This window comes from Equus quagga, chromosome 8 (assembly GCF_021613505.1).
Source record: "Equus quagga isolate Etosha38 chromosome 8, UCLA_HA_Equagga_1.0, whole genome shotgun sequence".
In the NCBI taxonomy this organism is placed as follows: domain Eukaryota; kingdom Metazoa; phylum Chordata; class Mammalia; order Perissodactyla; family Equidae; genus Equus; species Equus quagga.
In genome coordinates this window covers 45,532,423-45,559,511 of record NC_060274.1, presented here as the reverse complement: position 1 = coordinate 45,559,511, position 27,089 = coordinate 45,532,423, and the positions used below count along the sequence as shown (strand labels likewise).

At 32.7% G+C, this 27,089-nt stretch overlaps 1 protein-coding gene across 1 annotated transcript in view; it reads left to right on the top strand.

Annotated features, from left to right (window-relative positions):
• ZPBP (zona pellucida binding protein) overlaps positions 1-27,089 on the top strand; it is a 125,744-nt gene that overhangs the window by 72,415 nt on the left and 26,240 nt on the right. The window contains exon 7 of the mRNA XM_046668924.1: positions 11,530-11,707. Coding sequence (XP_046524880.1) covers positions 11,530-11,707 — 178 coding nt within the window. The remainder of the gene's footprint in view (positions 1-11,529; positions 11,708-27,089) is intronic.

The following is a 27,089-nucleotide window of genomic DNA, read 5'->3' as shown; positions in this document are numbered from 1 at the left end:
AGGTTTGTTTGAATTCACCAGTCAACTCATCTGTGCCAGATGCTCTCCATTTTGAAAGTTTATTAATTATGGATTTTAATTTCTTTAATTGACGTGGGTCTATTCAGATAGTCTTTTTCTTCTTTTGTGAGTTTTGGCAAATTGTGTCTTTCAAGGAATTGGTCTATTTAATGTGGGTTATCAAATTTGTGGGCCTAGAGTTTTTAGTAGTATTTAATATCTTTTTAATGTCCACAGAATGTGTAGTGATATCTCCTATTTCCTTTCTAATATTTAGTAATTATTATCCTCTCTTTCCTTCCTAGTTAGCCTAGCTAGAGGCTTTTTGTTTTTATTGATCTTTTCGTACAACCAGTTTTGGTTTCATTAATTTTCTCAATTGATTTCCTGTTTTGAATGTCACTGATTTCTTATTTATTTAAATTCTTATTTCTTTTATTCTGCTTACTTTGGATTTAATTTTTTTTGTCTATTTCGAGGTTCCTAAAGTGCTAACTTAGATTGACTTTAGATCTTTTTTTTTTAATATATGCATTCAATGATATACATTTTCTTCTAAGTACTGCTTTTGGTACCAAAGCAGAGCTCACAAACTTCTACGCCAGTGGGCCATCCTCCCTGTTAGTTTTATTTTGAATTTTCTGAGGAACTTCCATGCTGTTTTCCATAGTGGCTGCATCAATTTACATTTTCACCAATGGTGTATAAGGATTCCCTTTTCTTCATATCCTTATCAACACTTTTTATCTTGTTTGTTTTTATAATAGTTATCCTAACAGGTGTGAGGTGATATTACATTGTGATTTTGATTGTATTTCCCTGTTGAGTAGTGATATTGGGAACCTTTTCATATACCTATTGGCCACTTGTACTTCTTTGGGGAGGAAATATATATTCAGTTCCTTTACCCATTTTTCAAATCAAATTATTTGATTTGTTTTTTGCTTTTGAGATGTATGTCTTCCTTATATATTTTGGAAATTAACTCTTTGTCTGATATGTAGTTTACAAATATTCTCCCATTCTGTAGATTGCCTTTTTGTTTTGTTGTTCCCTTTGTGTACCGAAGCTTTTTAATTTAATATAATCCCACTTGAGTGTTTTTCCTTTTGTTTCCTGTCTTTTTGTTATCATAGCCAAGAAATCATTGCCAAGATCAATGTCAAAAAGCTGTTTCTCTATGCTTTCTTCTGGATTTTTTATGGATTCATGCCTTATATTTAAATTTTAATTTATTTCAAGACTATTTTTGCATAAGGTATAAGATAAAGTGAGATTAAATATGTCTGCATGTGGGAAATTGGTTTGCCCAGCACCATTTATTGAAGAGACTGTTGTTTCCTCATTGTGTGTTCTTGGCACAATTGTAAGATCAATTGACTGTACATGTGTGGGGTTATACCTGGATATTCTATTGTCTTCCATTGGTCAATATGTCTGTTTTTATGTAAGTACCATATTGTTTTAATTATTATATCTTTGTAATGTAATTTGAAATCAGGAAGTGTGATGCCTCCAGCTTTATTATTCTTGCTCAGAATTGCTTTGGCTATTTGAGATATTTCATAGATCCAGATGAATTTTAGGATTTTTTTCTATTTCTGGAAAAAAGGACATTGGGATTTTGATAGAGACTGCATTGGCTGTCTAGATCCCTTTAGGTAATCTGGACATTTTTAACAATATTAATTCTTCCGTCTGAACATACGATGTCCTTCCATTTAATTATGTCTTTTAAAATTTCTTTTATCAATGTTTTATAGTTTTCGGTGCACAAGTTTTTCGTCTTCCTGGTTCGTTTTACTCCAAAATATTTTATTATTTTATTCTTGGTCCTAAAATAAATGAGATTTTTTCTTTAATTTTATTTTTCAAATAGTGTGTTGTTAGTGTATAGAAACACTACTGATTTTTGTATGTTGATTTTCTGTCATGCAATTTTACTGAATGTGCTTATTCAAAAACTTTTTGTAGAACCATTAGGGTTTTCTATTAATAAGAACATGTCATCTGCAAACAGACGATTTTACTTCTTCCTTTCAAATTCGATGATTTTTATTTTTTATTTTTCTTGTCTAATTGCTCTGCCTAGTAATTCCAATACTATATTGAATTGAGGTGATAAAAGTGGGGCATCCTTGCTTTTTCCAAGTCTCAGGCAAAAAGCTTTCAGTTGTTAACGATTGAGTATGATGTTAGCTTTGGACTTCTCATCTATGACCATAACTGTGTTTAGGTAAGTTCTGAATATACCTGTTTTCTTGAGACTTTTTGTCATGAACAGATGTTGAATTATTCTTCTCTGCATCTATTGAGATAATCAGGTGATTTTTATCTTTCATTTGGCTAATGTGGTATATCACATCGATTGATTTGTGTATGTTGAAACATCCTTCCATCCCAGGGATAAATCCCACCTGGTCATGGTGTATGATACTTTTATTATGTTGTTGAATTTGGTTTGCTAGAATTTTGTTGAGGCTTTTTGTATGTGTGTTAAGCAGGGATATTGTGATTTTATTTTCTTTTGTTGTCTTTATCTGGCTTTCGTATCAGAGTGATGCTGGCCTCTTAGAATTAGTTTCAAATAATTTCTCTTCTGTTATTTCAGTGAATTTAAGAAATGTTGGTATTAATTCTTCTTTAAATATTTGGTAAGATTCATCTTTGTGGCCATTTGGTCTTGGAATTTTCTTTACTAGGAGGTATTTTATTACTGATTCAGTCTTTTTATTTACTTTTAGTCTGTTCAAGCTTTCTATTTTTTCTTGATTCAGTTTCTATAATCTGTATATTTACAGGAATTTACATTATCTTCCAGCTTATCAAATTTGTTGGTGAATAATTTTTCGTAATAATTCTTTACAGACTTTTCTTTTTTGTTTTCAGTTGTATTATCTTCTCTTTCATTTATATTTATTTAAGACTCCCCTTCTTTTATTTGTTAGTTTTTCTAATGGTTTGTAGTTTACTTCATATTTTCCAAAAACAGCTCTTGGTTTCATTATTGTTCTATTTTTTTTTTCTATTTCATTTATTTCTACCCTAGTCTTTATTTTTTTTTTCTTCTCTTAACTTTGGGCTTAGCTTGTTTTTCTTCTTGTAGTTCTTTGAGGTGTAAAGTTAGGTTATTTGTTTTTTTCCTTTTGAGTAAGATTAGCTCTGAGCTAACATCAGCCTCCAATCCTCCTGTTTTTGCTGAGGAAGATTGGCCCTGAGCTAACATCTGTCCCCATCTTCCTCTACTTTTTATGTGGGATGCCTGCGACATCATGGCTTGATAAGCAGTGTGTAGGTCTGGTCCTGGGATCTGAACCAGTGAATCCCTGGCTCCTGAAGTGCAGCGCACGAACTTAACCACTATGCCACTGGCCTGGTGCTGGATGTTTGATCTTTTTCTTCTTTCTAATGTAGGCTTTTATAGTTGTAGATTTACCACTTAGTACTGCTTTTGCTGCATTTCATAAATTTTGTTTTTTGTGTTTTCATTTACATTTGTCTCATGATACTTTTGTATTTCCCTTCTTTGGTTCAATGATTCCAGAATGTGTTGTTTAAATTCCACATATGTGTGAATTCTCCCATTTTCCTTCTGTTATTGATTTCTAGGTTTATTTCATTGTGGTTTTAAGACATATGTGGAGGGCCACCACCATGGTGTAGGGGTTGACTTTGGCGCTCTCTGCTTTGGTGGCCCAGGTTTGTGGGTTTGGATTCCCAGTATGGACCTATGCCACTCTTCTGCCATGCTGTGGTGTTGATCCACATATAAAGTTGAGGAAGATTGGCATAGATGTTAGCCCATGGCTAATCTTCCTCAAGCAAAAAAAGTGGGAGTTTGGCAACAGATGTTAGCTCAAGGGGAATCTTCCTCAGCAAAACAAGCAAAAAGACATACTTGGTATGATTTTAATATTTTTACATTTGTGAAGATGTGTTTACTGACTTACTATGTGATCTATCCTGGATAATGGTCGTATCCCCTTGAAAGGAATGCATATTCTTCTGCTGTTCCATAAAACTTTGTGTGTATCTGTTAAGTCCATTTGGTCTATAGTGTTATTAAAGTCTGATGGTTCCTTATTGTTTTTCTGTCTGCATATTCTAGCCATTATTAAATTTGGAGTATTGAAGTCTCCTACTATTATTGTACTGATGTCCATTTCTCCTTTCAGGTCTGTCAATATTTGCTTTATATGTTTATATAAATGCATATGCATTTATAAGCATTATATCTGACTGTTGTATTGACTCTTTAATCTTTATATAATGCTCTTTATGATTTGATAAATTTTTTTATTTCAAGACGACTTTTTAAGATGTATGTATAGCCATCCTTGCTTTCTTTGATTATCATCTGCACGTGATGTCTTTTGCAGTCCTTCACTTTCAGCCTATTTGTGCCCTCAAATCTAAGGTGAATCTCTTGCTGACAGCATATAGTTGGATCTTATTGTTTATTTTTTTGGATTATGGTATTAATCCACTATATGTTTTTTAATTGAGGAGTTTAATCTGTTTACATTTAAAGCAATTCTTGATAGGTAAGTGCTTATCATTGTCATCCTGCTATTTCCTGCCTATTTTGTAGTTCTTTTGTTCCTCTCATTCTCTGTTGCTGTCTTCCTTTGTTATGTGATGATTTTTTATATTGATATTCTTTGATTCCTTTCTCTTTAGAGATTTTTCTTTGTGGGTTTCATGAAGCTTATATATAAATGTTATAGTTATACGAAGTCTATTTTAAGCTGATAAAGTAAGTGCGTATAAAAAAAACTACATTTTTTCACCCCCCCGTACTATATGTTATTGATGTCAAAATTTATATCTTTTATATTGTGTATCCTTTTACAGATTTTTGTACTTATATTTATTGTTAATGATTTTGTCTTTAACTTTAATACTAGCTTAAAAGTGATTTATGTCACCCTTATATTATTACATTATTCTGTATTTACTGTGAATTTATACTTTCATTTTTTTATGTTGTTACTTAGTGTCCTTTTATTTCATCTTGATGAACTCTCTTTAGCACTTCTTGTAAGACAGTTCACTCACTAGGGCAGAGCATGGAGATGCTGGGAATTCTTGTGGTGTTCAAGTCCTTCAGTTTTTGTTTGTCTAGGAAAGTCTTGATCTCTCCTTCATTTTTAAAGGACAGTTTTAACAGTTATAAGTATTCTTGGTTGGTAGTTTTTTTCTTCCTCCACTTTGAATGTACCACTACATGCTTTCCTGGGAAATAGGTTTTTGCTGAGAAATCAACTGATAATATTATGAGGGGTACCTTTTATTTGATGATTAGCTTTTCTCTAGCTGCTTTCATAATTCTGTGTTTGTGAATTTTAACAGTTTAATCATAATGTTTCTTGGTGCGGTCTTTTTTAGTACAACCAATTTGAGATTCTTTAAGCTTCATGAATCTAGATGTCCATTTCCCTCCCCAGATTTAGGAAATTCTTTGGCATTATTTTTTTAAATAAGCTTTCTTTTCCTTTCTCTTTATCTTATACTAATGTAATTTTCATACTGCATGTATTGTTTTACTTGATGATGTCAAATAAGCCCTGTAGGCTTTCTTCATTCCTTTTTTCTTTGTACTTCTCTGAATAGATAGTTTCAAATAATCTTTGAGTTCAGTTTCTTTTTTCTGCTTGATTGAGTCTGCCTTTGAGGCTGTCGATTTTTTTAGTTCTGTCATTGTATGCATCATACTAAAGTTTGTTTGGCTCCTTTTTGTGGTTTCTTTCTCTTTGCTGAACTTCTTTTGTTTGTGTATTGTTTTACTGATTTTGTTTATTTGTCTCTCAGTGTTTTCTTCTATCTTACTGAGCTTCTTTAAGAATATTTTAAATTCTTTGTTAGACAATTTATAGATCTTTTTTATCTTTGTAGTCAGTTATTGCAGTTTTCTTTGTTCCTCTATGGTGTTATGTTTTCCTAATTCTTTGTAATCCTAGTGGCCTTATCTTGGTGTCTGCACATTTGAAAAAGTAGTCACCTCTTCCAGCCTTTATGGTCTGGCCAAAGGAGGGAATGGCCTTTATCAGACTAGAGATTCTAGTCCGAAACCTTTTCTATGGATGAACCCACTCAACTCCTCCCATCCCCTCCTGGGGCAATGTTTTAGAATTGTATTTCTTCTCTCACTCCTACAGAGTCATGTCAGGTGCTGAAGGCCATGTCAGGTGCTAAGAGCAACCCACTTATTTTCCCTATGACAGTGCCCTGAAATGCCAGAGCTTTGACTGCAGGCTCTACTTCTCTCCCTCTCTCCCAAAGGAGCAGTCTCAGTGTTGTGCACCTTCTCCAAATTCTGCAGAGTTAAACTGGTTGCTGAATCCACACCGGTTGCTTAGATCTGTGTGTCATCTATGGGGATGCATGGAGCCCCAGCTTTAGGGGCATACATACTGGTTGCCATGAGTCCCCACCCCTTTTGATTGTTCTTAATTTTCCTTAGATGATCCAGTCCTGCTGGTTTCCTCAGACTTGTTGGTGCAGCAGGAGAGAAGCAGGCCTCCAGAAGCAGGCCTCTCAGGCATTGACCCAAAGGCTGGGGAAACCAGACCTTCATTTGCATACTCTTTCCTGTGGGAGAAGTTGTGGGCTGAAGGAATTTCTCTAGGTTCTGAGTTTTACTGGCCTGGGGTAGCAGTGATGTCGTTAAAGTGAAACTGTCCTTCCTACCACTTTCAATATGTCGGACCTTGGATTTTTTTGGTCCTTGAAAATTCTGAAATATTTCTACTGTACTCCAGAGTTCTTAGAACGTTTTTTCTCCATGAATGGTTGTCAAATCAGTGTATCTGTATAGGGCGAAGACCGGGACTGCATATTTTGCCATTTTGCTGACAGCATTCTTTTTGGACGTAGTTAACAATCCAGTTAACAATCTTTTAAATCTAGTTAACAATCTATGCCTTTTGGTGGGACTATTTAGACCAATTACATTTAATTATCAATATGTTTGGATTTAAATTCACCATCTTTCTATTGTTTTCTATTTGTCCCATGTATTCTTTGTATGTTTTTCCTTTTATTCTGCTTTTTATGATTGATTGTATCTTTTTAAAAATGATTCTTTTTTGTAGCTCTGCCTTGTTCATTGCTTTATTATTTTTAAATCATATTACTGCTGTATGTGGATTGGTTTTTCTCCTTCCATTATGTATCACTTGCCCTGGTTTTCTATTCTTCAGATCTTGTTCCTTCCTTATTTTTTGTGGATTGATTTAACTTTTTTAACTTATTTTTTCCTATTATATGGATAGTATACATTCGTGTTTTACTCTTTTTGTGAACTTGCTTCAAATTTTAACATATATTTTTGATAGCAGAACCAAAAGTTATTTTAGTTTATTGTATCTTCCAGAAAAGTATAAAGGCATTAAAGACCTTTAACTTTTATGATGTGCTTTTATCTTTATGGTTTTGTTTTCCAGTATTTTAATTCTTTTTTAGAAACTTTTCTACTTATTAATAAGATTGTTTCAGAATGTCAATGTCTGTTTAGATCTACCTATAATTTTATTAATTTCTTTGTTTAGCTTTTCTTCTTGCATCTCAGTCCTTCCTTCTCAGTCATTTTTCTTCTTTCAGAATTTATCATTCCTACAGAATCTGAGGATTCATTGCTCTCATCAGTTCTGGAAATTTTTCTGCCAGTATTCCTTTGAAAATTACCTTTTACCCCATTTGCTTCTCTGCAACTCCTATTTAGCATGTTTTTATCCATTAATTTCTTCATCTCTCTTATCCTATATTACTTTTTTTTTCTTTTCTTTTTTCTGCATTCTGCGTAATTTCTTCAGATATTTATTGTGTTTCATTATTCCAGTTCTGGTGGGGCCTAATCTGATGTTCAGTCTGTCTATTGAGTTTTTAATTTCACTCTACTTTTCACTCCCTTCAGTATTTATGCTTTAAATAGGTTATTTTTCAAATATATTTTCTCCTTTTTTATGGTATGAATTTTCTTTCACGTGTTTCCATACCATTTTCATGTTTTCATGTGTTCTAAGGTTACTTTATATTATGTTTCTATTTTAGGTAACTGAAATTCCATTATCTGCATTTCTTAATGGTCTAATTTGGTAGGTTTTTATCTCTTTGGTTGTTCTCATTTCATCCTATACTTCATAATTCTGGTTGATGAAGTCACGTTTATCAGGCCATTATTGGTAGAAAAGCCCCTTTGGCCTATGTTATGATTGTGTTTCTGTAGAGTTTCTACGCTTGCTTTTGCTTAATGCTCCAGGGTTGTTCTTAAGCAAAGCCAAATTTTATTTTACTTTCTGGCTTAGGATATTTGTACCACACAGAAAATACGATAAAGACCCTAACCCACTTGAAAGTGAACCATTGTGTGGGAATTCACAGAGGAGTTTTTCCTTTCCCCCATTCCTCCAATTCATCCCTCTGCTTTACCTCCTCTCCCTACCCCAGCTCTGATAGAGAGCCTTATTGATTTTTCCCTTTTATGATCAAAATACTTTTCCTGGTCCAATGTTTTGCTTATAGTTTGCCTTTTCTTTTCTTTTTTTCCTTTTTTTTTAACAGGTTTAAGAATTTTTTTCTTATCTCTTTAGGCTAGTGGTAAATTATAGCACGCTAGAATACTCAGATTGGTGTGAAATGAATTAGGGGCTCAGCTACTATTAGGTTTGTAGTTTTCTCCTCCTTTTTAATGAGTACCGCTCTCTTCCTTTGTTCTTTTCTCTTTCTCTCTCGTTGAAATATTGCTCCACAAGATCTTGTTCTGTTATGTTTAATCAGGTGATGTTTAGCAGGGGGATTTTTCAGGATATCTAGTATACCATATGTTTGGCAATGGAAATCTTTTCCTATATTTTTAACTGTCATTTCTGTCCTCCCACTCTCCATCTTATCTGCTTTTTTTTTTCGATTAGAAATACAGTGCTTTAAAAAACTTAATGTCATAGTTTAAATCACTAATAATTTCAAAACATGAAATGTAATTTGTCTTTAATCTTTCTTTTAAAGAGCCTAGTTTTCAAGTGCAAGTTTCAGTTCTTGTGGAACAACTATCATTTCAGTAATGTTACTGAGTAAAGATTGTATTTTATATTTTGCTTCAGGATTGAAGTAGTCTCCACATTACAAAGTAAATTTTTTCTATTCTAAAGTTCTAGGATTCATTGTCCTTCTTGGGAATAGATTCCAACTTTCATAGAATTCAAATGATTATGTAACCTATTTTTTTCTTCCTCTTCCCTTTTTCTCTACTTTGAAACTCAACTTTATCTGGTATTTCTGTACCTAATTTACTGGTATAAGTGTACATTATCAATGTTATGTTCCTACCATGAGAGGGGCAACTTTGTGTTTTTGTTTAATCGTTTTCTGCAGTTCTCCTTTGGGACATTCTCCTAAAGACCTGAATACTATACTTCTCATTTGCTCCCTGAACACCAAGATCATGTCTTTTCTACACAGAGTCACAATTCTTGTCCAAGACATGTTTAAGCCTCAATCTCCTATTTTTTTTCTTAATTCCTGCCCCATTTGATGACTATAGTCTTTTTCCACAGAGATTCCAAAATATAGGTGTTAATGAAAGGTTCCCAAAGGACTCTATCTTATAACTGTACTATCTGTAACACCTAGTAGATATTAATTCTCGTCTAGTGGATATTAGAGTTCTAATTAGACTCTAATCTTGTATAGTGTATGATATTTGTTGCCTGTCCTAGAAATCCTATAATTTTAAGTAGTTGTTGACTTCTAGGCATACTGGACTGATGTAGAGCACATGTTAAAGCCTTTCCGATCACCTTTATTCACTGCCTAACTTGGCATGGTCAGTGGAGAATATTGCGGCATTTAGAACAAGCTGTTCAACTTCTCCATGAAAAATTCACATATTTTACAGACTGCTCATTGTTGAAATTGTAATGGTTCCCTGTTACAATCCTGTAATCAATGACCAATCATTGTAGAACATATTCCTTCCATATATCTAATCAATCTATAAAGTTTTGGGGGAAGATGAAGGGAAGAGTTGTGTGGACTAGGCAGTCTGATGTTTATTCAGTCATGCTAATTCTTTGGATCTTAAACCAGATGATTAACTTGTAGAGACTTTCTATAATTATAATTTGTTCTTATATGATCCAGATTGGTCCAAAATGTTTTACTTTAAGATCTGTAATCCATACCCAACTCAGAGAATTCCTCAAATTCACCCTTTGTTTCCTACAAATAATTAACCCCATGTCAACCATCGACATATAAAAAAATTCAGTTAATGATTCAAAGTTTCTTACCTTATTTTCATTTTTAACAAATAAGAGATTTATCCTCATTCCTTTTTGTAGAGAAAATAGGAAATAGGAATCTGAGTTATATAATCATTTTTGTTCCTGTCATGTTTTCTCAGGTCTAGTTTCATTGATTTTTTTTTTTTTGGTGGGCTGTTAGCTGAGTGATTGTGATCATGTCTCCTGAAACTTGTAATTGTAGTCTGGCATTTAAATATGATTAATTAGATTCCAGATTTGTATCTAATTATTTCTTAAGCACTTCATTAACCAAAATTTATGTGTTTGACCAAGTCGATAGCAAAAAATTCAATAGAATTTATCAAAAGCACAAGAAAACCATTTAAATAGTGAAAAGCTAATAATTGAGTAATAGAATGAGTTGTACATTTATATTTAATGCAGTATTTTGAAAAACATTATAATTATTTATAGAAATTTTCATGAAAGGGATATAATTTGCAAGATATTTGAATAAATCAATAAGTTAATGTACATATCTGCATGAGTCCATTCATTCATGCTCCCAACTAGAGTATAGGTGCAAAATAGCATCATAGAATTGAGCAAAACTAACTGGCTTGTTCAGGGTTTGAACTCATGACCACATCTTACGCTTTACCAGGTTAAGCTTATCAGGCACTGAAAAGTATAAGCCTCTTGTTAATTTTAGGAGTCAAGCCAGAATAATTATTACAAGCAAAATGGTAATTAATCATAGATCAGAATGGTGCCTTAATTATTTTATAAATTTACTTTTTGGAACATAGAGCTAGAAGTTTTAACATGTACTATATTTCCTCTTCTTTTTAAACCTAAATTTTCTTTGTAGAAGGAGTGAAGAAGAAGCCTCAGGGTATGCTTTTTAAAGATTCTTAAAGTCCATTTCTTTAAGTCCATTTAATTGTTAGAGTACATTTCTTATGTTACCTTTAATTTCAAAGAGCTGTCTTAATTTTGCTCATATGCCCATCCATATATTATTCAAAGTCCAGAGGGACAAAAAAATTTAGTTATATATCCAAATGGTTTCTTTGTGTTATTTTTGGAAGTACATGTGGAAATATTTGAGGATTATTGGTAACATCTTTTAATTTCAAATGTGTTATTTATACCTTTATGAATGCAAGAAAAATGAAGACCTCAAGAATTTGTTTTCCCCTTCTTCTAAATACATAAGCAAGCTTATTTGTTCTAAAATTACATTTATTTGTGATAATTTTCTCCTATTGCATTTCTATTTTAGGCTAAAAATCTCATAGAGAGATTTTTTAATCAACAAGTAGAAGTTCTAGGCAGAAGTGCACAGCCATTGCCTGAAATATACTATATTGAAGGTACTCTCCAAATGATTTGGATTAATCGCTGCTTTCCAGGCTATGGAATGAATAGCCTGAAACATCCAAAATGTCCTGAATGCTGTGGTATGTAATGAGCTATGATTTAATAGTTTGTCTTTATGAAAATTCACTTTTTGTTAGGCCTAAGTGAATGCCTGTCACTTGTTATTACTATCTTTTAGATATTTCTTTATTTGAAATAGTGCATTTGAAAAGGCTATGTGAATCTGAAGATATAAAAAAAAATCTGGCTAATTTCAGCCTTGTTAATATTATAGCAAAGAGGGGTTAGGAGTGTTAGGCAATTGTGTAGGAGGAAGCACAAATATAGTTACAAGTCACTTAACGTTTCTTACCCTGAAAAGAGCCAAGTTATATTTCTTTTAGAATCAATTATTGATGAGTTTACATTTATAAAGTGTAGATTAGGTATCTTTTTTTCTTTTGAAATCAGAATATGAATTGTTTTATTACCAGTTTTTTTTTCTGACTTTTGATCCTAACATTTAAGGATCTGAGCTGCTATCTGGCTTTGAATTCATCTTTATCGTTATTATAGACGAGAGTTCTGTAGAAGCTGTTTAGGATTTTTACGGGATTATTATTATTGCTCAGTATACTTAATAACTAGTGATTTGCTAAATTCCATTTTTTGCCATTCTGTGGTAAATAAATATTTGATTTAGAATTACCTAATTAAGTACGATTGAGCTCCCTTCTTTGAACAGAACTCATTAAATATAATGTGACCTTCAGGTTCCCATCATATACAGTTATTTTTGTCTGTGTTACACAAGGATATCACTCCAATTGGAAGGCAGTATAAAATATAACACTAGTCACAAGACAAAATTAACATACTAAATGACCTTAACATTTATTTGTGTGAATGGAATACCATATAGAAGCACATAAAACATATGAGGTACTTTGTAAAATGACTTATTCAAAATAAAGACACACCCAGTTTATGTTCAGCAAAAAAGATCGGGACAGGCATGTTTATTATGTGAGGAAAGTTTATTTACTTTCTCAGGAGCAGGATAAGTTAGCAGTGAATGTTTTCTCCTTTGATATCTTTCTTTACTCACTTAATTTTTACTTCTAGATGATGGATAAAGATCATTTGCTTATAAACTAGCGGAGACTTAAAATTTTTACCTATATTATTTTACTTATTTCTAATTTGTTTAGCATTTCAAATTATCACTGTAAAATACTTCCCTAACTTCATATTTAGCATTGCTTATTATATGCAGCATTTCGTCAATCATTTTGACACTGAAAAAAGAGAAAGTTCTAATTAAATTTTTGAATTACAGATGTCTCATAATTTCATGTTATATCATAAAGATACTGCAGTTAAAGACCGGCTAGAATATTATATTGTTTGGGATAGAATTTTTTTAAAGCATAGATTCTGAAATGTGTTTTATTATGTAATTTCCATAGTTTCTATTATTTCCGTAAAACTCTGCATCTTGATTTCATCTTTTTCCATTTTATTCCTGTTTAATCACCTCAACAACCACTTGTATGTCAAGTAACATTTTTTTGACGTAATATCCTACTTACCTTCTTTTTCTTCCTTTTAAAACTTTATGATAGTGGCTTTAAACCTCTGATGTGTATCAAAATTACCTGAAGATTTCCTCAAAAATATATCCAAGATGTGAGAATGAAACATCTACATTTATAACAAGTGTCCTAGGTGATTCTGATGCACACGAAATTTTGAGGCTCCTGAATATTAGTGTTGATATAGCAATACCTACGGAGAATGCTTGAATATTAGCATTGATAAGGCAATACCTAGATAAGATGCCTTACCGTTTACTGAGTCAACAGACTGTTTTTCACTGACTGTTGTGGATTGAATGTATAGCTCAATAATAGTTCATGCAGCATTGTTGTTTTCTGCCGCTTTCTTTATAAATAAGATTTGCCATTGCATATTCAAAGCTTTCGGGAGTCCTAAGGAGACTCAAGCAAGGAACTGTTTCATAGTGATATAATGTCTGTGTCAGTAATCAGAATTAATTTAGGTTACAGGTTAGAGTTTTTAAGCATCTTGAGGTGATTTTATTAATAAAGTGTACCTTTGTACTTTAGATTAATTATGCAGTGAAAGTGAATTGTTTACTAGATACAGTTGTTTTTGTTTGTTTGTTTGTTTTTCTGAGGAAGATTTGCCCTGAGCTCATATCTGTGCCAGTCTTCCTCTGCTTTTTATGTGGCTTACTGCCATAGCATGGCTGACGAGTGGTGAAGGTCCATGCCTGGAATCAGAATCCAGAAAGCCAGGCTGCTGAAGCAGAGCATGCTGAACTTAACCACTAGGCCACTAGACTGGCCCTTGTACAGTTGTTTTTAATACAATCGTTTAGAATCTAAAAATGTATCTGGCTCAGACATGCAACCCTGAACTTTTGTTTTAATTTATATCAAGGACCAAGAAAAATAATAACAAAAAAGAAGCTGATGTTGACAAAACAGACTTTAGGGCAAGAATTCTTACTAGATACACAGAAGGGCATTACAAAGTGATAAAAGGATAAATCTATCAAGAAGATATTATAACAATATTTGTACATTTGTGAATACTTAACATAAGTTTAAAGTACATAAAAACAAATTTCTGAAAGTAAAACTGTCATGCAAAACAATATAGAAAAAATTGAAATTGTACCCAGCCAAAAAATCACCTCCAGATATAGTATAGACGTAATGTATAAAGAAAAACTGTATTTTAGAGCATAACATCAGAAAATATCATGTCTTTAACATCAGAAAAAGATTTCAAAAAAGACACAAAAATCACTAACTTTAATAAATAAAGATTGATAATTTTGTCTACTTAAAACTTAAGTGTTTATTTTTATCAAAAGATACTGCAAAGAGAGAAAAGGTAGTCCACAGAATGAGAAAATTATTTGTAATGGTTATAACCAACAAAAGACTAGTACCCAGAACATATAAAGAACCTGTAGAAAATATTGAAAGAAAAGACAAAACAATTTTAAAAAATGGGAGAGATTTGAACTTTACAAAAGAGTAATTCCAAATGGTCAATGGATATATGAAAATATGTTCAGGCTTTTTGTAATCAGGGAAATGTGAATTAAAAACAGAATGACGGGCTGGTCCTGTGGCTGAGTGGTAAAGTTCACATGCTCCACTTTGGCAGCCCAGGCTTCGCCAGTTTAGATCTTGGGTGCGGACCTACACACCTCTCTTCAAGCCATGCTGTGGTGGCGTCCCACATAGAAGAACTAGAATGACTTACAACTAGGATATACAACTATATACTGGGGGTTTGGAGTGAAAAAATAAAAACGAGGAAGATCAGCAAGACATGTTAGCTCAGGGCCACTCTTCCTCAACAGAAAAATGCATACGTTTGGGGAAAAAAACCAACAGAATGAGATTGTATTTACACAACTATCAGATCGGCGAAAAGTAAATGGTCTAAACATACCAGGAATTCAAGAGGATGTGGAGCTCCAGGAGCAGTCATATACTGCCTGAATGAGTATAAATTATGCCACTTTGGAAAACAGTTTGGTGTTATAGTAAATTTGATGATGTGCATACTCTATGATCTAGCATTTGACTCCTAGGGAAATTTCATCCCATCATATTTTCTAACAGTCGCAAACTAGAGACAACCCAAATGTCCATTAATGGTAAAATGTATGACTAAATAGTGATATATTCATACAAGGGAATGCTATGCAGGAATGAGAATGAATAGGAATTACAACCCCGTGGAACAGAAGCTAAACACAATAGAATCCGTATAATTTAGGTATAACTAAACTCTATTTTATAGAAATTTATTCATGAATGCTTAAACTATGCAACCTAAGGAAATTATTACCACAAAACAATAAAAGAATAATGTTGACTTCTGGAGGGAGAGAAGGAAGTGTGACTGGAGTGGGGCACAGGAGGAGTTTGGAGGTGATGGCACTTTTCTACATTGTGGCCTACATTGTTTCTAGACAGGTTTTCTATGCAAATATTCATTATATTGTACATTATGTCTTATTTTTTCTCTCTCTGTGTTACATATCATAAGAAAAGATAAAAAAATTAAATTGTCCCTTGAAACTTGAACATCATTACCACCCTATAGATCCCATAAAGAAAAATAAACATGCACAACTGTTTTCTTTCTCTAATAATTTGAACTTGTCGTTTGTGTATGGTATCACCTGATCTTTGTCTTCATAAATTTGTAATTTTAACAGAGCTGTCAATAATGGTTCATTGGAAATAGTGAAATTATTATGACTTATTTCCTGTTAATCATTAAGTTGTAACATAGTTTTATATTACTTTACTGTCTTCATATTAGTTTTATTTATTTAAAATGACCAACTAATAATAGGAATTATGTTTAAACATTTTGTTTATGTTGTACTTTATATTATTTCATGTTTTTCTATTGTATTGAATGTGATTTGCAATTATACTTACCCAGCTTTTATTTTTTGAGTTATTTCCTTGTATAAATTTACGGGAATGTGAGTACTAATTTTAAAAAGTGAAGATTTTGATTTTTGACTTTTTTTGGTGTGTTATTGTAGCTCATACTGTCTTAACGTCTCTCTCAATATACGTGTAACTACAGACATTTTCGAATTTCTTTTAATGTATTCTGAGCTTTCCTTTTCAAAAAATAAACAGCAAACTTTTATAGCCATATAAAGTAAGGACTATATCCCTCCACTTGCTACCTTCTGCTTAGACTAATATCCTTACTTACACAAATTTTACGTGTTTACCACTCAAGGCTTGTTTACTAGACAACATTCCATAACATTTTCTCGACTTTTTATACACTTTTTTTCTCCTTCGCTACTCACCTACAGTTAAATTCTCTTTTAGGTCTTTCTCCCAAATTTATCTCCTCACCTCCATTCCCACTGTAGTCGTTTTAATTTGGATTCCGTTTTCTTGTGCCTTTCTCTTCCTGACTGGTATCCCTTTAGTTCTTCTCCTCTTCAGTCCATACGCCATATTGCTTCCAATTATACTTCCAAATTCTAAATGTAATCACCTCATGTTTTTACTTATTTAAAACCTTCCGTAGTAAAGACCTAGCTTTATATCATAATTTAGTATACCTGCTATGAGCCAATTCCTCTTTGTCTTTCAGCAACTCATAAATACCTTTATTATAACATTGATGTCATTATTTTACATTTTATTCAATCAGAAATGTGTTAGAATTCAGAAATACATAGAGTGCTTACTAAGTGCCAGGCAGTAGCAATAAACTGATGAGTGACAGGAAAAAGTTACTTCTCTGGTGTTTATATTTTATCGGGTCAAACAACTTATAAACAAAAAGATGAGTGAATAAAATCATTGCACACGGTGATAGGCATAATGAAGAACATTAAAGAAGGTGATATTCTACACTCTAGTCTAGTGTTCCAGTCAGGGTTCAAACAGGAAACAGGAGGCCTGCTCACAAGTATTTTAAATAGAATTTAGTGAAAGTGCCCTTATCAGAGATCTGGGTAAGATGAAGGGAACCAATAAGGGATGTTGAGGCACCTAGGACTATAACATCTTAAAGCAGTTACCATCCCTATGCCTGAAGGAGGAAGATGAGGAAAGAATGATATAGCAGCCTGTGAGAGCTGGAGCTGGGGACAGGAGCTGTAGGCATACAAGGAGGCAACCACTCCACAAAACTGGCAGCAAGCAAGAGGGGAAGAAATGCCCTGCCCAACAATCCTCTAATGGAGCTTCCCTTTGGCCAGACCCAGAGGAAAGGAACCTGGGTGACAGAGTTTATAGAAATTAGCTCCAAGGGACATAGAACAGGTGAGAGAATGGTGGGAAATGGACCAGGTTGTGGGTTCAAATGGAGATTCTCATGGAGAGTAAATAGGGTGAGGTTGGTGGACTATGTTCACTGGATTGTGAAGGAAGGCTTCACTCAAAAAATGACTCTGGAGTTGAACCATGCATGATAAGCAGGAGCAGATCCAATAGAAATTTATGGCCTGAGTTTTCCTGGCAGAGAGAAAACACATACAAAAACAGGACCAAGCATGGCATGATTAAGAACTGATTACTGCCCATGGCAATGGAGAAAGCAGATAGATTACGTATATTTAAGAGGCACAAACAAGAAAAATCTTTCATGCATTGTAAAAGCAGGAAGAGGAAAGGGAAGAATCAGGCGTGATTCTTATGTTGAAGCATAAGTAGGTGGTATATACTGAAATCTCAGTTGAATCATTTTATATTATGCAAAGTTGTAGTCTGATTTTCTTTTATATAGAATGCCTAGTTTCTCAGTACCATTTATTGAAAAGGTCATCCTTTCCAATGCTTCATTTAAGTATCTGTATAGGTAGATATGCTTCTTAGCACTGTTGTTCCATTGGTATATTGATCTATCTCTGCACCAATTCGTATAACTTAATGAGTCTCGATGTCTGATAAGGCACGTCCTTGTGCATTATGAGGCCCATTGCCTCTCCATTCAGATTTTTACATAAGCTTGTCAGGTGCTATAAAAGTAGCTGTTGGATTTTGATTGTGACTTTGTTGAATCTGTAAGTCTATTTGAGAGAATTGTCATCCTACCATTATTGAGTCTTACAATTCATGAACATGTTGTGTGTTCATGTGCATGTGTATGTGTGTACATCTTCATTTAAATATAACCTAATTATAATTGTTCTTATAGAGGTCTTACAAATATTTTACTTAGATTTATATACAAGTGCTTGATAGTTTTAAACTTTTTATTTTGACGTAATATTGGACTTCAGAAAAGTTACAAAAATAGTACAGAGAATTCTTGTATAACTTTCACCAAATTTATTGCTGAATGTTTCTGTCTCCCTGAAATTCATATGCTGAAACCTAATCCTCAGTGTGAGGGTATTTGGTATTGGGGCCTTTGGGAGTTGATTTCTATATATAGCATAAGGTAAGGATCCAACTTTTATTTATTTGCATGTCGATATTCAGTTTTCCAGCACCATTTGTTGAAAATACAATCCTTTGCCTACGGAACGGTCTTGGCTTCCTTGTTGAATATCAGATTACCATGTATGACAGGGTTTTTTAGGGGGGGGGCTCTGTTGTCAGTGTTCATGCCAATATCACAGGGTTTTGATTACAGTAGCCTTGTAGTAAGTTTTGAAATCAGCAAGTGTGATTCCTCCAAATTTGTCTTTCCTTTTAAAGATTGTTCTGGTTATTCATGGATCTTTGAGTTTCCATATGAATTTTAGGATGGATTTTTCTATGTCTGGAAAAAAAGAGTTGGGATTTTGATAAGGATTGCATTGAATCTGTAGATTGCTTTGGGTAGTATTTTCATCTTAATAATGTTGTCTTCCAATATATGAACACAGGATGTCTTTCCAATTATTTATGTCTTTAATTTCTCTCAGCAATGTGTTGTAGTTTTCAGTGTTTGGGTCTCCTGCCTCCTTGATTACATTTATTCCAAAACATTTTATTCTTTTTGATGTTATTGTAAATAGTTTTCTTTACTTCTTATTGAATTATTCATTGCTAATTTATAGATATGTGACTATTTAGTGTACTGATTTTATATGATGCAACTTTGCTGAATTTTTAAATTAATTTTAATAGGATTTTTTAGAATCTTGAGTGTTTTCTACATGTAAGATCATGTCATCTATGAACAGAAATAATTTTATTCTTACCTTTCAGTTGGATTCCTTTTATTTCTTTTTCTTATAAAATTAGTCTGTCTAGAAGTTCCAATATGGTGAATATAAGTGGCAGATGTGGACACCCATGTTGTTCTTGATCTTAGGGGAAAAGCTTTCAGTCTTTCCTGTTGAATATGTTAGCTGTGAGTTTTTCATATATACAGACTTTAACATCTTTAGGAAATTTTCTTCCATTCATAGTTGATTGAATATTTTTATCATGAAGGAGTATTGACCTTGGAAAAGTGCTTTTTCTTCATCAATTGAGATGAGCATGTGCTTTTTTTCCCCCTTCATTCTGTTAATGTGGTGTATTACGTTGATCGAGTTTTCATATGTTGAATCATCCTTGCATTTCAGGAATAAAACCTCCTTGGTCATGATGTACAGCCCTTTAATATGTTGCTGAATTTGGTTTCCTTGTATTTTGTTAAGAATTTTTGCATCAATATTCATAAGGGATATTGGACTGTAATTTTCTTTGTAGTGTTTTTCTCTGGCTTTGATATCAGGGTAGTGCTAGCCTTATAGAATGAGTTAGGAAGTGTTCCCTCATCTACAAACTTTTGATTGAGTTTTTAAAAAGAATTTGTGTTACTAGTTTAAATTTTGTTGGACTTCACTAGTGAAGCCATCTGGGTCTGGGCTTTTCTTAATGGGGAGGTTTTTGATTATTGATTCAATGTTTTACTAGTTATAATCTATTCAGATTTTCTATTTGTTTATATATCATATTGGTAGATTATGTGTTTCTGGAAATTTGTTTTGTCTAGGTTATCCAATTTGTTGATGTACAATTATTAATAGTATAATTTTATATTCCTTTTTGTTTGTATAGAATCAGTAGTAATGTCCCCACTCTCATTAATATTGTGATTTTAGTATTTTCAGTCTTCTCTCTTTTACTATTAATCAGTCTGGCTAAAGTGATCAATTTTGTTGATCTTTTCAAAGAACCAACTTTTGGTTTTGGTTATTTACTCTATTGTTTTTCTGTATGTTTTTTTACTTCAAATTTAATCTTTATTTCTTTCATTTTGCTGCTTCTTTGCTCCATGTGTTTCACTTTTCCTAATTCCTTAAGCTAAGTCAGCTTATTAATTTGAGATTTGTATTCTTTTTTGATATACATCTAGAGTTGTAAATAATCCTTTTAGCTTCTTTTGCTACATCTCATAAGTTTTGGTATATTGTGTTTTACTGTTCATTTGTCTCAAGATATGTATTCCCTTCGTGTTTATTTATTGGTTCATTGATTGTTTAATAATATATTGTTCAATTTCCAAATATTTGTGAATTTTCCAGTATTCCTTAATTTGCTGAGTTCTAGCTTCATTCTATTGTGATCAGAAAAGACAGTTTGTGTGATTTCAGTCTTTTAAAATTAAGACTTTTTTGTGATCTTTTTTGTGGCCTATCCTGAAGAATGTTCCATATGAACTTGGCAAAAATTTGTATTTAGCTGTTCAGCTGGAGGCTTCTGTGTATGTCTCTTAGATCTAATTTGTTTATAGTGTTGTTCAAGCCCTATGTTTCATTATTGGTCTTTTGTATGGTTCTTCTCATTAAAAGTGGGGTGTTGAAGCCACTATTATTGTATAGCTTTCTATTTCTCTTCAGTTCTTCAGTTCTGTCAATAATTGCGTTATATACTTTGGGACTCTATTATTAGGTGTTGTGCATATATGTTTATAATTGTTATATCTTCTTGATGAACTGAATTGTCTCTCATCAATATGTAATGTCCTTCTTTGTATCTTGTAACAACTTTGTCTGGAAATCTATTTTGTCTGATGTTAGTATGGCCACCCAGCTTTCTTTTGGTTACTATTTGCATGTAACATCTTACATGCAATACCTTACTATTTGCATGTAGATCTTAGATCTAAGTGGATCTTTTGTAGATAATACATAGCTGCACCTTTTTTTTAATCAGCTTTGCTAATTTCTGTCTTTTGATTGGAGAGGGTAATGCATTTACATTTAAGTTATTACTTACAAGGAACAACTTCTGACATTTTGCTATTAGTTTTATGTATTTCTTATGGTTTTTGTTCCTCCATTCCTCTCTTCTTTTCTGTGTAGTAGACTTCTTGTAGTGACGCTTTTTGATTTCTTTCTCATTTCCTTTGTATGTATATACAAACTGTTTTCTCTGTGGTTACAATTGAGATTATTTATAACATTCTAACATTCTAACAATCAAATTTTCTCTGATACCAACTTAGTTTCATTCAAATATAAAAACTCTGCTCCTTTACAACTCTGCAGTCCTCTTAATGTGCCAATTAACATAGATTTATAATTATTTTTGTGCTTTTATTTCTTAAATCCTATAGAAAATATTTAAAAAGTGGTTACAAACCAAAATTATAGTAATATCAATATTTATACACCCCATATACTTACCTTTGTCAGAGACCATTATATCTTCATCTGGCTTTGAGTTACTGTCTAGCATCCTTCCATTTCTACCTGAAGGACTTCCTTTGGCATTTCTTGTAGGACAGGTCTAGTGGTAATGAACTCCCTCAGCTTTTCTTTATCTGCAAACGACTTAATTTCTCCTTAATTTCAAAGGACATTATCGCTGGATATAGAATTCTCAGTTGACAGTTTATTTTTTTCACCACTTTAAATATATCATCCTTCTCCCTTCTGACCTACAAGGTTTCTGCTGAGAAATTAGTTGATAATCTTATGTAGGATCTTATGTACATGATGAGTTGTTTGTGCATTTTTGCTTTCAATATTTTCCTATACCTTTGTCTTTCAACAGTTTGATTACTGGGTCTGTTGGCTTGGGTCTTGTTCAGTTTCTCCTACTTGGAGTTCATTAAGTTTTTGGATTTCTAGATTCAAGCATTTCATTAAGTTTTTGGCTTTATTGTTTTGTCTTTCTGGGATTCCCATAATGTATATATCAGTCCACTTGCAGATGCCCAATAAGTCCCTGTGACTCTATTCACTTTTCTGCATTCATTTTTCTTTCCAAAACTTAGACATAATAAATTCAATTGTTGTATCTTCATATCCACTGATTCTTTCTTATGCATAGTGAAATCTGCTATTCAACCTCTCTAGTAAATTTTTATTTCCCTTATTGTACATGCCAACTCCAAATTCCGTTTTGTTTTTATAATTTCTATATTTTACTGTTATTCTCATTTTCTTCGTACACTATTTTCCTTATATCCTTTGTTCTTTATACATCTTTTTCTTTAGCTCTTTGAGTATATTTAAGATAGTTATTTTAAAGTATTTTTCTGTCTGATATCTGGGCTTTCTCAAGATTGCTTTCTGTCAGTTATTTTGTTTCTTTAATGGGCATGTTTTCCTGTTTCGATTTTTTGTTAATTGGGCTTTGGAATATTATAATGTGGTAAATTTGGAAATCATACTATACCACTTCCCCAGAGTTTGCTTGGTTTATTTTTAATTGAAGGTTGAAGTGGTCCATCTGTTTTGAGACTTTTCCCAGCTATTTTTGCAAAGACTACTCTTTTGTGTGTGTAGTCACTGAAATCTCTGACCTTTGGACAAACCCCACTTCATTATTATATATTGCTGGATTTAATTTGCTAATATTTTAAACATTTGTGTTATTATAGTATGTGTTTTATTATAAATTTTTTCTCAGTTTTGGTATTAATATGCTGGTCTTACAAAAAACAAGCTGGGTAACTGTTCTCTCCTTCTTTTTATTCTCAAAAAGTAAACTGTAATTATAGTATTTCCTGAAAATTTCATAGAAGTCACCAATGAAAATGTCCAGGATTGTAGCTTTATTTTTTTGCAAGGCAAATTTTCCACAGTTGCTGTGACTTTGGCCTCATTTTCTCATTGTTTGGTAATCGTTTTATATAAATATGTTTGTTTTCTTTATATTCATCTTTATGATATTAAGATATTTTACAAAATTCCTAGTTCTTTCTTGCTAGTAGATTTATTAGTTCATTTCACTAAGTGGGGAGGGATTTTGTGCCTTCCAGTTTTTAGTTCTTTTTTTCTTGCAAGATCTTGATTTTTCCCCCTTTGCTCCTTTTCCACTCTCTCACCCAACTGCCAAAGGAAACTTTGTTCTGTTCTTTTTTTCCTCCTCAAAAAAGATGCATTTTGAATATTTGAGGAGTTTCAAAATATCATTTTGTGCTGAGTTCTGATTTAATCTGCTGTGATGACAGAAAATGCTCTCAATTGATTTAATTCATATATTTATAGTTATTTTATTGGAAACTGTGTATTCTGAAGTTGTTTAGTGTATTGGTTTATAAATGTCAGTTATCTTCAGATAGTTGATAATTAATGTTTGTTAATATATCTCCTATAGTCCTATGGAATTTTGGTTTACTTCTGTGAATCTCTGTTTATGTATTCTGTCTATTTAGTTCTGTCACTTAGCAAGAAAAAATGGTAAAAATCCACAAATATTATTATTCTTCAAAAATACTTTGTCTGATATTAATAAAACCACTCCAGCTTTTTTATTAATGTGATCTTTTCCAGTGTTTTCCTTTTTTAAGTAATTAATGTGTATCTCTTCTAAGCAGCATATAGCTAAGTGTTGAAGTTTTAATCCATTTTGACAATCTCTCTTAATTGGATTTTGTAGTCCATTTACATTTGATGTGTGGTTTGAATTTAAATATACTGTAATATGTTAATCACAAGTATAGTGTTTTGATTACTTTCAAAAGTGTTAGGACTTGGGCATATCTTTTTGAGGGGCACAATTCAGCCCACTACTGTCTGCTTTCTGGCCCTCAAAAATTCTTGCCTGTCCACTTTCAAAATATGTTCACTCCATCCCAACATCACCAAAAGCATCAACTCTGAATTAAAGCTTCATCTGAATATCATCATTTCATAAAGTTTCAAATTATCATCATTTAAATTATCTAAATCATGTATGATTGAGACTCTAAGTATGATCCTCCATGGGGATTCCTCTCCATCTGTGGACACTTGGACCTAGAAAACAAGTTACCTGCTTCTAAAATAAAATGGTGGGATAGGCATAAGAGAGATATTTCTGTTTTAAAAGGGAGAAATTGGAAGAAAGTAAGTGGTCACTTGTCCCAAGCAAGTTTGAAACTCAGAAGGGAAAATTCCAGTGGATTTCAAAGCTTGAGAATTGTCCTCTGTAGGTCAATTCTCTACCCACTGGACCCATAGAGGCACTATCTTCTGAGTCAGTGGAGGTTCCATTGTCCCCTTTTCCAGGCCTGTGGCTCTGGCTTCAGTGTCTGGGTTTGGGACTCTTCCATGGATGTCATTCTTCCTTTTTGTTGAAGGGTAGCACGTGTGTGCATATGATTAATTCTACCAGCCCATTTCCTGCTTGTAGAATTTTGATACTTAACAGCCGTCTTTAATTTTATCTTATCTCTGTCCCCTTTAGTCCAAATTAACCCAATTTCTGCTGTAAAACATTCTCAGAAACCTTGCAGGTCTCCTGTGTATGTCATGAATATTCACACTATTATTCAAGAGGGACAGATCTCATGGAGGCACAGATTTTTCATTCATAACCGTATCTCAATTCCAGATTTCTTCTGGGATGGTCCAGTGAATCAGTGAGTCATACCTAAACTCTGTAATGAAAGTTCATCCAATCATGCCATCATTCTCTCCAGAGCTTACTTTTCAACAGTGACTTTCCTATTTTTAGCATTTTTTGCAATCTGGATAGACCAAGATCCTTTAAAGTTATCAGGTGCTGGTTCCTTTTCCCTTGATGGTGCCATCCTCAATCTATCTTTTTCCTCCTGTGTTTTACTTATAAGCAGCAAGGCAAAAACAGAGTACACCTTTTATTTTGTCTTCTTTGTTGGAAAGTGTTTTTTGTCTTTTGCTAAAAATTCAGTTTTTTTAATGCATATGCATATTCAGGTTATTTTTTTCTTGGGACATTTTGATTAATATGTGTCCTTTGAGGTATAAATTTCTCCCTAGTACTCCTTTAGTTGCACCTCACAGATTTTGACATGTTGTATTTTCATTCACTTCAAAATGCTCATTTTTCTTTTGATTTCTTCTTCAACAAATTTTGATTATTTAAAGTTGTGGAATTTAATTTCCAAAAGTTATGGGAATTTCCAGAGTCCTTTCTTTTATTGAAACTTCATTTAATTCCATTGACGTTGAAAAATATAGTTTGTATTATTTGAATACTTTTCAATTTACTGAAATATGTTTTATGGCCCAGTATATGGTATATTTATTTTGTAAATGTTTTATTTGTTCTACAAAAGGATTTGCATTTTTCCCCTTATTGCATAGATTGTTCTATAAATATCAAATAGGTCAGTTTGGTTGTTGATGCTATTTAAGTCTCCATATCCTTACTGATATTCTGCCTACTTGTTCTATCAATTGTTTAGAGAGAGAAGTATTTACCTTTCTTACTAAAGTGATTGATTTGTCTATTTCTCTTTATGACTCTATCGGTGTTTGCTTCATTTATTTTGAAGTTCTGCTGTTAGGTGCATAAATGGCTAAGATTGTTATATCCTTCTGGTTATATTCATGCCCTTATCATTATGAAATGTCCTTTATTCCTAGTAACAGTCTTTCCTCTGACTTCTACTTTGTCTAATATTAATATTGCCAACTACAGATTTATTTTTATTACTGTTATCATGGTTTATCAGTCAGGGTTCCACTAGAGAAACAGAATCAGTGAGATATATGATATTTAGGCATTTATTATAAGAAATTGGCTTGTGTGATTGTGGTAGCTAGCTAGACAATCCCAAAATCTATAGGGCAGACTCTCAGAAAGGGCAGACGTAAATCTCTTGGCCACAATCTGAAGCTGCAGTCCACAGGCAGAATTTCTTCTTTCTCAAGAGAGCCTCAGTTCTGCTCTTAGGACTTTCAGCTAATTAGATCAGCCCCACCAAATATGCCATTTACTTAAAGTCAACTGATTATAAATGTTAATCACATCTACAAAATACCTTCACAGCAATGACTGAGATTAGTGTTTGATTGAATAACTATCGGATATCACTTAGTGAAGTTGACACGTAAAACTGACTAGTACACATGCTATATATTTTACTATCTCCTTACTTTAAATTTATTTGTGTCTTTATATTTAAGGTGTATTTATTTAGACAAAATAACTTTTGGCCTTACTTTTTAAATTTAATCTGACAATATCTATATTTTAATTGGGATGTTGAAATCCAATTTAATGTGACTACTTGTATTGTTAGCTTTAAGTGTGTCATCTCACTTTTTTCTATTTCCCCATCTTATTTTTATTGCGTTTTTCCTATTTTTTGCATGCAATTAAATCAATTGAATATTATTTATAATTCCATTTATCTGCCTATTAGGTACAATTCTGTGTGTTTTGTATTTGCTTTAGAATTAGAGTGTGCTGTCATTAATTTATCACAGTCTACCTTTAAGTAATATTATACCACTTCACATAAAGTATAAGCATCTTAAAATAGTATACTTCCATTTCTCCCCTCCTGACCTTTGTGCTATTTTTGACATCCATTTTGGTTTTACTTGTGTCACAACTCCCACACTACATTGTTATTATGTTTATTAAACAGTAAATTATCTTTTATGAAGAGTAAGGAAAAGAAAATTAAAAAGAAAGATAAGAAAAAATCTCATATATTTACTCATGTAATTACCATTTCCAGTAGTCTTCATTCTTTGTGTAGATCCAGTTTCATCTGCAATTGTTGTCCTATGGCCTGAAGGATTTTACTTAACATTTCTTA